The sequence below is a fragment of the Microtus pennsylvanicus genome, chromosome 7, assembly GCF_037038515.1.
Source record: "Microtus pennsylvanicus isolate mMicPen1 chromosome 7, mMicPen1.hap1, whole genome shotgun sequence".
NCBI lineage: Eukaryota > Metazoa > Chordata > Mammalia > Rodentia > Cricetidae > Microtus > Microtus pennsylvanicus.
Window position 1 is genome coordinate 9614270 of NC_134585.1, and position 13172 is coordinate 9627441.

The 13172-nt window shown below is 52.9% G+C and overlaps 1 protein-coding gene across 1 annotated transcript in view; it reads left to right on the forward strand.

The window, feature by feature from the left end:
* The first annotated feature begins 1780 nt into the window (after positions 1–1780).
* Col18a1 (collagen type XVIII alpha 1 chain) overlaps positions 1781–13172 on the forward strand; it is a 108720-nt gene continuing 97328 nt past the window's right edge. The window contains exons 1-2 of the mRNA XM_075979865.1: positions 1781–1877; positions 1965–2053. Coding sequence (XP_075835980.1) covers positions 1867–1877; positions 1965–2053 — 100 coding nt within the window. The 5' untranslated portion in view covers positions 1781–1866. The remainder of the gene's footprint in view (positions 1878–1964; positions 2054–13172) is intronic.

A 13172-nucleotide genomic window follows, 5' to 3' on the forward strand; every position in this document is an offset into this window, starting at 1 on the left:
AAAGGTGACTGGGACTAGCATGGCCCCTACCCTTTTCTGGGGTTCCCCTGAGAAACTGCAGACAGCCCTGGGGGGCTCCATCCTGCCACCTGCAGAGGCCTGCTCTTTTGGACACACGGTTGAGCTCTCAGGGGCTATCTTGAGCTCTCACCGGCTATCAGGGTGGAAGTAGACCTGCCTGGGAGGCAGGCAGAAGAGCCGAGAGCCCCCTCCCCACCCTGTGCGCCTGCCTCAGACTCCTCACTTGGGGCATGGCTTCCGGATAGGTAAACATGTTAATAAAGAGAAACAGGATCACTGAGATCCAGGACTTGCTCCTACATGTATGCATACACGAATGCATGCCAACCGACACACATGCACATACTGTGTGTAACTGTGGAGACACACACACATAGACTTGGGGTGCTCAGAAACACAAAGACCTGCCAGGCACAGCCAGTGCCTAGATCTATCCTCCCCTGAAATAGTTTTGAAAATGAGTGCGGGGCCATCAATCATTTTGACTCTGTAACACTGCAGATCACAATTCTCTAGCTTGCCGGCTTCCTCTCTGTGCCCTTTTCACCTGGACGGGGACTCCAGGTTTGAAGGCAGATGAAGTGGGGATGTGGGCCAGGTGGATGGGCGAGACCAGGCAGGCCCTGGGTCCGGGGCAGGATCCGGCCTTTGAAGCCGGAGGATGATGTGAGAGGATCAGAATCCCAAGCAGGCCTCGGGCTGCAGCAGCAGAGCAGCGGGCAGGGGGAGGGCAGAGCCAGGCTGGGTCAGAAGGTAATAGGGGGAGACCTGAGAGGGGCCTGGGAGGTTTAGGAGGGCCTGGGGTGGAGCTGAGGGAGGAGGGGGAGGGACTTGGTCTCTGGTCTACAACAACAAAAAGGAATCACTTGAGGTGTTACAGGCTGGGGGTGGGGCTGTGAGAGGGGCTGGGGAGTCAGGCTGTGGCTCTTCACTGTGGTCCAGAGGAGTCAGGCCTGGAAGGACAGTGGGGGATGGGCAAAGATGAGGTCCAGGAGTTTGGGGGAATGTGACTAGGTTAGTGGGAATGGCTTTCTGGAATCTCAATTTGCTGTGTGATGGATGTGAGCTTCTTTGGTTTTGTTAAAGGCCTTGCCGGGAGGGTCATGCTGTCTAGTTGCTGGAGGAAGGAGGTAAGGCGCCAAGAGTGCCAAACTGGTGGGAGAGAAACAGGGTCGTGTGTGTGTGTGTGTGTGTGTGTGTGTGTGTGTCCTCGAAGGTGCTTCCTTGTCTCTGGGTGTATCAAGTGTGGGGGTGGGGGTGGGGGCAGGGGTCACCCCTGGGCATGGCAGGCTTCATAACACCTGTACACCTGCAGGAGAGGGGTAAGGAGTGACCAGTGTCTCTCTCCAGTGGCCACTGGGGGTAGACGTCTTTCTTCAAATAGCCTGCCTTCCTGGCAGTCCACCTCACGAATTGAGCACATGTCCTGCAATAGACTGGAATTAATGAATGTGGGTTGTCCCTACACTTTGCTTTGGGTTTGAGCCTGGATCTCACATGTAGCCTCTGGCAGCTTCGCGAGGCAGCTTGGTATGAGGAAGAACACGCATTGAACACATTGAGGGGAGGGAGAGATTGCCATTCAGGGGCTACTAGATACCTGTCCTTGTCCACCCTGCTTGTCCCTAGATTCCCAATCCACCCGACCACTCACCGGGCTCTTCCTGGCCCAGCCCAGCGCCCCGCCCATTGAGCTGTCTCCGCCCCGCCCCGCCTTGGCCCGCCCCTGCTCGTCCTTGCCCGCCCCTGCCCTAGCCTGCAGCAGCGGTCGGAGCGCTGTGGGCAAGCGGCTCCCCGAGGCTCTGGCGCAACATCAGGGGGGCGCAGACCGCCAGGCTTGCGGAGATGGCGCCCAGGTTCGGGCTGCTGGCGGGTGCAGGGCTAAAGGGTGCGAGGGGGTGGGGGACGCCCGGGTCCCGCTAACCTGTGGTTGTTGTCCACAGGTGGCACAGGCTCCGGAGGCGGCACCTTCTGGACGTGCTCACTAGTTTGGTCTTGCTGCTGGTGGTACGCGTGGCCTGGGCAAAGCCAGGTAAGCTCGGGTGGAAATATAACTCGGTGCCCCAGTGCCCGCCTGTCTCCCGTGCCCTTTGTGCAGGTCTCTGGCTTATCCTGGCGATAGCCACCTTTCACTCTGCGCGTTCGGCAGGGAGGCAGCAGGGGCCGGGTCCCTGCCTACACGCAGGTGGCGGGTGCTGGCTGGAGCGCGCAGGAGTTTCGCGGTGCCGGCACTTTCAGCGTTGTGTCGCTCACTTATGCTATCCATTCATTCTCTAGACTCCTGGGGTTCTAGGCGCCTGGGGTTCCCGGGGTGCGGTTGGACCAGGGTGGTGCGAGATGTCCGCCTCTGGAGTCCCTCGTGGAATGACCAGACTTAAGCGGCTCTGGGGAGAAGTTTGTGCGCTTCGCCAGCTGCGCGCTGCCTGCGGCCAGTAAGGAGCGGAGGCATCCGCCAGTGGCCCACCTCGCCATCGTCGCCCTTCTTGGCCTCATTCTCAGCAATGCTTGAGCTAGCGGCTGCCGCGGGGTCCCTCCAGATTCTCAGGAGGGACCGTGGGCGGGATTTGTCACGGCTGAGAAAGACCGAGGAAGATCGTTAAGTGCATGGCGTCATCTTTTGAGTTTCCAACCTGTTGAGGCAAAACTGCGCGCGTTTGCCCATGGCCGGACTTCGGTGGTCGGCTAGTCTTTGTGCGCCGCTGCTGCGCAAGGCCCCTGTCCCCCGCGCCTGCGGTGGTGTCGGGTTGCTCGCGGTCCTCTTTGATGCTGCTGAGCGCCAAGCGCAGCCAGACCGGCAACAATGCTCCTAAGCCCACGGATTCGTTGCCTTCTCCGCTGTCCCATGTGCGCACCGAGGACTTCCTTTGCTCTGAGATCCAGCAACTAGCCAGCAACTGGCTGCTCTTCTGCTCAGCATGCCCACAAAGCCCCTGAGTAGGGGGCTGGTGCAGTGCCAGACTGCCAGGCTGGAAACCCCCGCGCTTTATCACAAAGGCGCCTGTGGGTGACCTCCCCAAATCGGTACTCTGCGTATCCTCTGGTTAGCGGTGTCACCTGCGGTGGTCACCGACCTCTTGTCACAGCATCAAGAAGGATGAAAGAGGAAAAGAGGAGGGGAATCACTCTGGGAGGGAAAAATGACTTGGTTCATTGCTCTGTGGCTTAGTCACTTCTGGCTAAATAGCAGTCCAGAGTCTTTTAAACAGCAGATCTGAAAAACACCTGTTGGTTGGTAGCAGTTAATTCTTCATTTATTTGTATTAACTACGGCCAGGCCGTTCTTACTGACCACATGGCACTTGGGGCTATTAATCAAATGAAGGCCTGGCAGGGTCTGCAGACAGGGATTTGTAAGCTTGGGGCCTCTTCTATAACCACTGATGACAAAGGAAGATGCTGGAGAAACCAGCACACCCCAGCCCCCAGCTAGACTTGATTTCAAGCTTAGAAAACAAAGGTGTGATGGGTTTTAATTTTAGCCTTTGGGTGGAACAAACCTGTGTGTCTGTAAGCTTTGGTGAGATCTAAGGATATGCTTGGGGAAGGTGGCGTGTCTCTGGCTACTTCGCTGTGGCTGTTGTTGGGGTTTTCAGCCTTGTACCCTCGGGGGCAGGAAGGTCCCTTTAGAGAGGCCCGTGGAATGCAGACTTCTGTGTCCTGGAGGTTGAGCCAAAAGCTGCTCAGCGGGGGCTTGTGTTTTTGCACCGCCCCCTCCCCCAACAGGGCCAAGGCTCCTCATCCTATGGGGGCTGAGTCCCCTGAACCAAAATAACTAGTGAGCTTTAAGTTATTGGGGGAAGAGCTAATATGCCTGAAATCCAGATGGCAAGGTGCGTGATTTGCCTGGGATATGTAGAAATCGCCCCCACCTACCTTGAGGCCTCGCTGTGTCTCCCAGTGTCTCTAAGCTGTGCAAAGCCCTCTTCTGTTTTTTCACTAGTCTTGTGATTCTATGGTTCAGATGCTCAGATGGTTCAGAAACAGCAGATTGAACATTTACCCTTAAACTGCCTTTGGTGTTGGAGGTGCCACACCGCCTGTGATTCCTAGGGTATATAGGGTCCCATCTGTCTGTAGTTTCTTCTCTTGTGGACTCACGCATGTGCCATGTGGTTATGGACTTTTGGGAGGGGTCTGTGAGGACATGCCAAGGAGGCAAATGGGGGATGCTCACAGCCAGCCACACTGGAGCTATCTTTACACTTGCTTGTCCCCAGCTTTTCAGGTGCTTGACTCCCCCACCAGATTCCAAGACGTCCCACTGCCCAGGGGTGCGCTAGCGCACTGCACTGCTAAGCAGTGCCCTGGAGCTGCATTCCCGCCGCCGTAGGTCTGCAGGGACAGAGCACCTGGGCGCTGGTAACACTAGGCTTTAAGTTAGTGGGAAAGGGCTCCCAGTCGGCTCACCCACTGGGGAGTCTTCAGGATTCAAATGCAAAGGCCTCAAGATAGTTTTGAATTTCAGCAAAACTTGTTTTTCAGGGTACTCTTGTTTTCCTTCAAGGAAAGGAGGACTGAGAGAGGGGAAGCCCTCTTCAAGGAAACCTAGAAGGAGTGAGCCAACCTCCCCAGAGTGCAGGCTGATTAGGCCAGAGTGCTGCCTCCCTTTCCACTGTTCCACTTGGAAAATGTACTATACAGAATGAATATTCATGCATGTATGTGCTCAGGGCTCCAGTGCCCATACGTTCATACATAAATGTATATGCAGAAATGTGCATACAGATAGCATACATGTTCACACAATGCAAACCACAACGCACTCATTTACATAAATTAATTTACATTTGTGCCATGCCCACATGTGCATTCATACATAAATGTGCACACGAACTGGGTAGCGGTGCCTCTTACTTTTAATCCTAGCACTCAGGAGGCAGAGACAGAAGGATCTCTGTGAGTTTGAGGCCAGCTTGGTCTATAAAGCGAGTTCCAGGACAGTCAGAGCTGTCCTATCTCAAACCTCCACACCCAAAAGTGCACATGAACAGGCACACATTCCCACAATCACACACAAATGCACACCATACATGCACACACACACATATGCAAGCCCTCCCCGCCAATGAAACTTCATCCACAAAGGGAAACCCAATATACACTCATGCATGGAAGATCATGGGGCATGCCAGAACAGTGTGCACACGCATGCATACATGTACACACACATATTCTGTGTTCATGTAAAGTGCTGAGTTCTGTCCCCATCTGGGGTGGGTTCCCTGGGTCAGGGTCCTGTGTGATTTCATGGTGTGAGGACCACTACTCCATGAACATCTCTTGGACCAGAGATGTAGACTCAGGGCTCTCTGTTAGTGGTAAAGCTTCAGTTTTTCAGTCAGAGAAGAAACAGGTAGCAACAATAGTGTCTATCTCAAGGGTGAGCCTGGTACTCTAAAGTGGAATGATGTTTTCTGGCTGCCACCAGATAGACCTACTGCATAGGGCCTAGCAGAAACTCCCAAGATTGGATGCTGGAGTGTGTGTTATGTATGAGCATGTGTGTATTTGTGTGTATGCGTGTGAGCATGTGTGTATACATGTGTGTGCATACATGTATATGAGCACGCGTGGGCATATTGTGTATGCATGTGTGAGCATGTGTGTGTGAGCATGTGTGCATTGTGTGTATTGTGAGCATATACATGTATGCATGCATGTGCATGCATGTGTATGTTTGTGTGTATGTGTGAACATGTGTGTATGTGTGTGCACATGCATGTGTATGTGTGAGCATATGTGTGTGCATGTGTGTGTGTGAAACACTAGGAAAATAAAAATATATTTGGTATGCTATGAAGTTTAAAAATTTGGTACACTTTAAAACACAAGTGGCATGGCTAGATAATAGAACAGTTTGGGGGCACCTAGCATGCACCCCATGGACTGAACGGCTCTTTTCCTCTGGCCAGGCCAGCTTTTTCTCTAGCTCTATCTCCCACCCTAGCATTTCAGGGCTTGGGATTCAGCTTTGGTCAGGCCTGGATTCCTCTCTTGGAGCCATCTTGGCAGGCTCCCTGGCACTGGAGTGAGGTCATGCAGGTCTGTTTTCTGAGGCAGCAGAAGATGGGACAAGCTTTGTGCTGTGTGTCAGATGGTATGGGGGCTGTCACCTGTCCTTGAAGCATGGATTCCCCATCATAGGAGAGAAGAAAGAGCTCCTGGCTACGTGTCCTGGACAGCTAAGGACCCTTGGTTCTCATCCACACTGCTCTGTGTCTTCCTATGATTCAGCATGTCTCCCCATCTCACTGTTTTCACGACATACAATGTATCTGTGCAACTTACACTGTGTCCCTCCTGGGATAGACAGCCCCTTTAGGCAGGGACCCTAGGTATTTTTTTGCCTGTAGCACTATCGCGGGCTGGATGGGGATGTGGGAGTCAGGTCGCTGGCTGAGAGATGCATGTCAGGTTGGTGGGTCTGTGCTCGTGTGGGGTGGCTTTTGATCACAGCTACGCTGAGTCAGGTCAGCTTCAGGCTGCAGGTGTCTAGTCCTTGCCTGTGGGAGCGTATCTTCTCCCTGGCTCCTTCACGTGGACAAGCCTAAGCAGAGCATCCTGGCTGCTGCAGTCAGAACCCTAGCATGGAGAAGCAGCCCACAAGCCTATACACCTCTCTGGAATTCCATGCTGGCAGATGGGGTCACTAACCAGGCTGATCCCCTGTGGGTACTTTGTATGTGTGGGGGGAGGTGTTATAATTGGTCAGGTCAGGGATACCCAGCATCAGGCTGTAGCAGGTCCTCAGCTATCCCCAGCTTCCAGAAGGTCAGGATGTTCTGGAGGTACATGTAAGAAGTGCTGGGTCACTAGTTACCAGCTCTGGCCATGGTGAGGTTTGACTCTAGGGTGTCCCACAGAAAAGGTGCTGGATAGACAAAAGGCTTAGAGATTCTACAAGAAGATGAGATGAGGCTACCTGTGGAGGGGGATCAGTGGTGGGTTATCGGTAAAGCCTAGGTTTAAATTCCTCTTTTTTACCCCCTGAGATGGGGTTTCTCTGCATAATAGCCAGGGCTGTCTTGAAGCTCATTTGTAGAACAGGCTGGACTCAAACTCACAGTGATCCACCTGCAAGTGCTGGGATTAAAGGCATGCACCACCATATCCTGCTAAGGTTTAAATTCTGCAGGTAGCATCACATCTTTCATCTACCCATTCTTCTATCTATCCATCTATCTACTTATCCATCTGTCTATTCATTCATCCATCCACCCATACATCTACCCATCCATCCATCCATCCATCCATCCATCCATCCATCCATCCATCCATCTATCCACCCACCTACCCATCCATCCATCCATCCATCCATCTATCCACCCATCCATCCATCCATCCACCCATCCACCCGCCTACCCATCCATCCACGCATCCATCCATCCATCCCTCCATCCATCCATCCACCCGCCTACCCATCCATCCATCCATCCATCCATCCACCCACCTACCCATCCACCCACCCATCCATCCACCCATCCATCCACCTACTCATCCATCCATCCATCCATCCACCCATCCACCCAATCCATCCATCCATCCATCCATCCATCCATCCATCATCTATCCATTAATTTTGGTTTAGAACCACTCACTGTTTTTGTTTGGTTTTTGAGTAGCTTCATAGTTAGCAGCCACCCGGCCTCCTATTTCAAAGCTGAGCTTAAATGTCTTTGAAACGGTATCAGATTTCTGTAGCAGGGTCCCATCTTCAAAAAGCCTGCCAGCACAAGCCATTCCCTGTGAGCAGGAGCAGTGATGGGAAAGCCGACCTGGAGCGAGCTCAGAGTGAGAGCTTGCCTTGGTGTCGTGGTAGTTAGCCTTCCACTCAGCCTCCATGTGGAGGACTTGGGAAGAAGAGGGGGTTTAGTGGCCAGGGATGTGACACTGTGAAATCCTGCACACCAGAATCCAGGTGCTCCATGCCTCTAGGACAAAGGCAGCCCTTTCCATGGAGAATGCCTTCTGGGAAATCACTGCCTGCACTCGGATGGCTGTGCTACTTGGCTCTGGTGGGGGTGGGGGAGGGGAGGGGATGGAGGTAGGGATGGTTGTGTATTGATGGTGTTTACCCTTCTACTGAGAGTTTGGATGGATGTGGGGAGAGGGTGCAAGTCTTCTAGGGCCTTTGGGAGACAAAGCCCCAACCCATTCAGATGAAGGGGTCCGCTGAAGTAGCCCTGCCTTCTCCGAAGGTCTCTCATCCTAGGGAAGCCAGATGTCTTCATGGGAACAGCACCTGTGATTTCTAAGGTGGCTAAAGAGGCCAGCCAGCAGAGTGGGTGCCAGCAGAATGGCTGCCAGCAACCTCAGTGGCTTCCCTTCGCCTCTGGCTCATCCACACCTGGAGACGTGGGGCAGAGAGGCCACACTGGTCACCGGGCAGGTACCTTAGGGTGAATGCCAATCCGCTGCTGTCCCATTCAGTCATTGATTTTCTCTTCTCTTGTTTGGGTTTCTGGACGCCTCGGGTGCCTGCTCTGAGAGACAGAAGGAAGGTAGACGGCGTGCGCTTGCAGACGCCAGGAGTCTGGGGGCTGAGGGAAGAGTGAGTGGTGACGACGGGCAGCAGGGCCTTCTCTTATCTCTGTGGAGGCAGAGTGCCAGGGGCCTGGGTTCCGTCCAGCTCCGTGTTCTCACGGTCCTTATCTTGGATGCTTCCAGTCAGAGCTGGGGTTGGGTGCGGGGGCTGTGGTTGGGCCTTCAGGAGAGGTAGGGCCCTTCCAGCTGGGTAGAGCTAATTTTCCTCAGGTCATGCCAGAGCTAGCTACCGGCACTTCAAAAACATTGCTAATTTTATCAAACATTTTGAAGTTATGCTATTTTAACCATCGTACCACCGCCTTCCTCTCTCGGGGGTATTTCTTTGTGTCTGTTTGTGTGTTGGCCTGCTTGGTGGTCAGCCTATAATGCATACATAGCATTTGTCATGACTTCTAACTCATCCCTGGTGGTGGAAGCCTAGACTGGCAGACTCTGTTGAAGGATGGACTCTGCTCAGGGAGGTCGTCTTGAGCGGGTCTGCTCATTTTGCTCATCTGCAGGCAAAGGACTCCATGAAGCTGGGTGCCTGCTCTGGAAAGCTTTGAGTGAAGCCCAGGGGGCTGGGCGCTGCTGTAAGAGAGATGTACAATGTGTGTCTATTGCTTTCTGCTGGAGCCCAGTTCTTGTAGCAAACCCTTGTAGCGTTAGCAGATCCTGGGGATTACATCTGGCAGGAAGCCTGGCCATCAGCTGTGCCCTCATAGGCGGAGGATGATATGGTGGCTCTGTTCCCAGTGTGGCGTGACATTACATGGCTTCTTGACCCTTTGAGTGGGCTGGTGATGGTTCGCTTGCCACGAGGCAATGTGGAATCTGTGCCCACCCTAAAGAAAGTATAGTTGTGCTGGACGGTGGTGGCACATGCCTTTAATCCCAGCACTCGGAGAGGCAGAAGGAGGTGGATCTCTGTAAGTTCAAGGCCAGCCTGGTCCACAGAGTTCCAGGATGTCCTGACAGTCCTCGGCTGGCTTCAGAGGACCCATAATGCCCTGTGGGGGTCTTGTCCTAGTTGTCAGGCAGTCCCCTGGAAAAATTGGCATGCACGAGAGCAGGACGTGTGTCTCTTACCCAGCTGTCGCTGGACCTGCTACTGTCACACGTCACATTAGGAAAAACAGCCACTTCTGCTTCCCAGAGTTCTTCCTCGACAACCCGAGGTACCTGGTGTCATGACACTTACTTTCCAACTCCTTTCAGAGAGATTCCAGGGCCACCTGTCCACATCCACTTACCAGGTATCTTTCTAGGGCTGGCATAATTTAAGAGAAGCTGCTGAGAATTCACAGAGCCTTCAGGAGACTCCTGGGGGCTGGTACCTCTTCTTAGGGTTCTATCCAGAGCTTGAGTTCTAGACTCAGGCCCTATCTGAGGAATGAAGAAAAAAAAAAAAAAAAACCTCAGCTTCCTTTTCCTCGTCACCTTAGCTTTTCATCCAGGAACTGAACCTTCGATTAATTCCAGTCTGTGCAAGCTTGGGGTCCAGCCCTGCCTGTGGGCCTGGGTAAGGCCAAGGCCTCTGTCTGTCTGCAGCGTCCCTTTCCCTTCTCACTGTGAGGTGGCCCTGGTTCCTTTATGGTCACCTCCTTCCCCTGTAGAAACATCTGTGCCTAGCCTATGCCTGAGGGTCGGTGAAGGCGGGTGACTAGGACATTCCCAAATGGGCAAAGGGTTCTAGATGAGACAAGGAGGCCCAGGACAGGGTCCCGTGAACAGTGAGGTCCCCCAAGCTGGGAGAATTCAGAGCTGAGAGCTCACAGCCTCACTTGTATGTCTTCAGGAGCTACTACTGTTCTCTGAGCCACTAACCCTTGGAGGAGGAGGAGGGATTATGTTGAGCCCAATGGTCTCTGAGCCCAGACTTCAACCCCCGCCACATGACCCTCTCTCTGCTTGTCCCTGTCTCTCTTTCTCTTTTTCACTATGCATTAGGACTACATCTTGCTGGTGGGGTCTTAGGTCACCTGCTCTTGGGAGGCAGCATTAGTGATGACCTCTGGTTCCTTCTGGGTCCTTGGAGAGCAGCCCTGTCTCCGGGAGCACCCCCTTCCTCAGGCTCCTCACAACTTAATTATTTTCTTGATGAAATAAATTTTTACCCCAAAGGGAAAGCAAACCCCAAAGTGGAGCGCCAGGGGAGGTTTGTAACTGAGGAGAAGACCACCCACCCATTCTGCTTCTCCCTCTCCTGTCGTTGCAAGTGGGAGAGGGGAGATGCCAGTCCTTTAGACCCACAGGCAAGGCTTGAACCCTGGTCCTGATGCTGGCCTAGGCCTGGCCCCTTGTGGACAGCTTGTGGTTAGTAGTCAGGTCTGTGCCACAACCAATCTACTAGTGAGGAGAGACCAGACTCTAAGGATGGGAGACTCATCTGTAATGTATTTTAGGTTGAATAATGAGTGTCCCCCAAAGTGGTCTTCATCCTCATCTGCAGACTGTTTTGAACTTCCAAGTTCAAAAGCACATTGCACCTGGGTTTAGAGTGAGGATTTTGGGGAGGGAAGATGACCAGCCTTTGTGGTTGATGCAATTGCAGGGTAGGCACCTGAGGTGGGTGTTTGAGGACACACAATTCAGAGAATGCTGTGCCGCTGACCTTGAATATGGAAGCAGCCAATAGGTGACATACCTGCCTCTTGACACCTTCTGGGCAAGTTGTAGTGGTCTGCCCTAGAGTCTGGAGACCCCCACCTCTGCTAGTGCCTTGATTTTCTATGTATGACCTCCAGAACTGTAATAGGATACATTTGTGTTGTGTGTTGCCTACTGTGGGCGTTTGTTCGCATAACCCTTGGAAACAGATGTGGAAGTTCATTGGGTCGCTGAAGGGGAGGAAGTAGCAACTTTAGAGGAATAAGGTGCCTGCCCTGGTGCAAGGACCTCTGAAATGTTTTGAGGTCTGGTCTTTTTTCCAAGCAGGATGCTATGGAGACTCTAAGATCCCCTGGATAGGATGCTATTTGTTCCTTAAAGCATAGCTAGGGACTAGCATAGCACTTGAGGCTGAAGGTGCTCCATCAACAAGCTAAAGATGAGCCCCTACCCTGAGCACACTCCCTGACCTTCAGTGGACTTTTCGTTGGCAGGTCCCCCCAACATAGCCTGCACAGCAACCTCTGGGCTATACCTCAGGGCTTGTGCTTAGAGCCAGTTGGCCAAAGTGAGAGAGCGGAGGGCGACTGCCCGTGAGCAGAAACCCCCTTTCAGGGAGTGGCTGCTGGGCTGCCGGGCTGCCGGGAACTGACGGCCACCAATGCTTTCCCTGCTGTTCCTGAGATATAAAGGGAGTTCAGCTAGACAGGACTCACAAGCTTGGGCTTTGCAGAGTGGGTCAGTCTACCCCAACTCAGACAGACAACTGCCTGGGACAATGAGATACTGAGTACAAAAGCTAGCTCCTTTCCATTCTGCCTATCAGTCTGGTACCTTCAACCCCTGGAGAGCAGCTCACGCCAGCCTCGGAGAGGTAATGGCAGTGGGACTGGCAACATTTTCCAAAAGGAAAGCAGATGGCTGTGTGCCCAGCAGGCTATCAGTACTCCATCAGCTTATCTGTGGACCAGCGGCTGCCAGTCTCTGGTTTTCTGAACACTGCCCGGGCCTCAGCTGTCCGGAGTGATTCATATGTCCGCAGTTATCCAGAATTAACCTGACAAACCCTTAGTCGGTCCATTGCAGAGACACGGTGGCAGATGTGGATCTAGGAACTGGACCTTATTCCTTATGAAAGTGACCAAATTGCACCTACCACCTCACAAGTTTTAAATTACGTCTTTCATTTGCATTGCACCAGACTGGCTATGCCAGGCTCTCCTGGGGTCCGCAGTGATGAGTCAGCCATGTTAGCCTGGACTCAAAAGTCAACGAGCCCTGGCAACTCTCCTGTGGGCCCTGAGCTGGCTGGAGGACTGAGCCACGTGCAAACTTCGGAATAGGAATGCTGTCGTGCTCGGGTGTCCAGGGAAATAGCACAAGGCTTGAGGTCAGTAGGGCTTTTTTCTCCTCAAATTCAGGAATCAAGGGTGAAGATTCAGAGCAGTGTGTATTAGATCGAGGTGCTGATGCTGAGCTCCAAATGTCTAACCTGTCAGCCTCCTAACATCCCATCTCTTCCCTCTCTGCCTTCAGATATATCCCCTCCAATCCCTACCAGGTTCCCATGATCCTCCTCTCGAGCCTTCCCAGCACCCCTATTCTTTCCTGCCCCTGCACTTCTATCATCCTCATCCCTTTATCCCTTCTCTTCAAGCCCCCCAGTGTCCCCATCCTTCTCTAGGGCCCCTAATGGCTTCACCTCATCTTTCCAAGCCTTCCAGTACCGCCCTCCCCCCATCCTTTGTGGCCAGCCTATTTCTCAGCAGGTGTTACATTCAAGCCAAATTTGTTTCTGAATGTCGATTATTTGGCAACAGTTAATAGTTGAAGTATAAGGCCACAGCCAGCCCCTCCTCGTGTGGAGGCCTATTTCCCCAGCCCCTTCGGAAGACTCCATTTCCTTCTTCTGCAGTTCATTGTACCAGTAGGCCAGCATTCCTTCTGAGATAAGATGAAAGATACAATTCTTTCTTGTACTTTATCTCTTGAGTTCTCAGCGTTCTATTTGACCT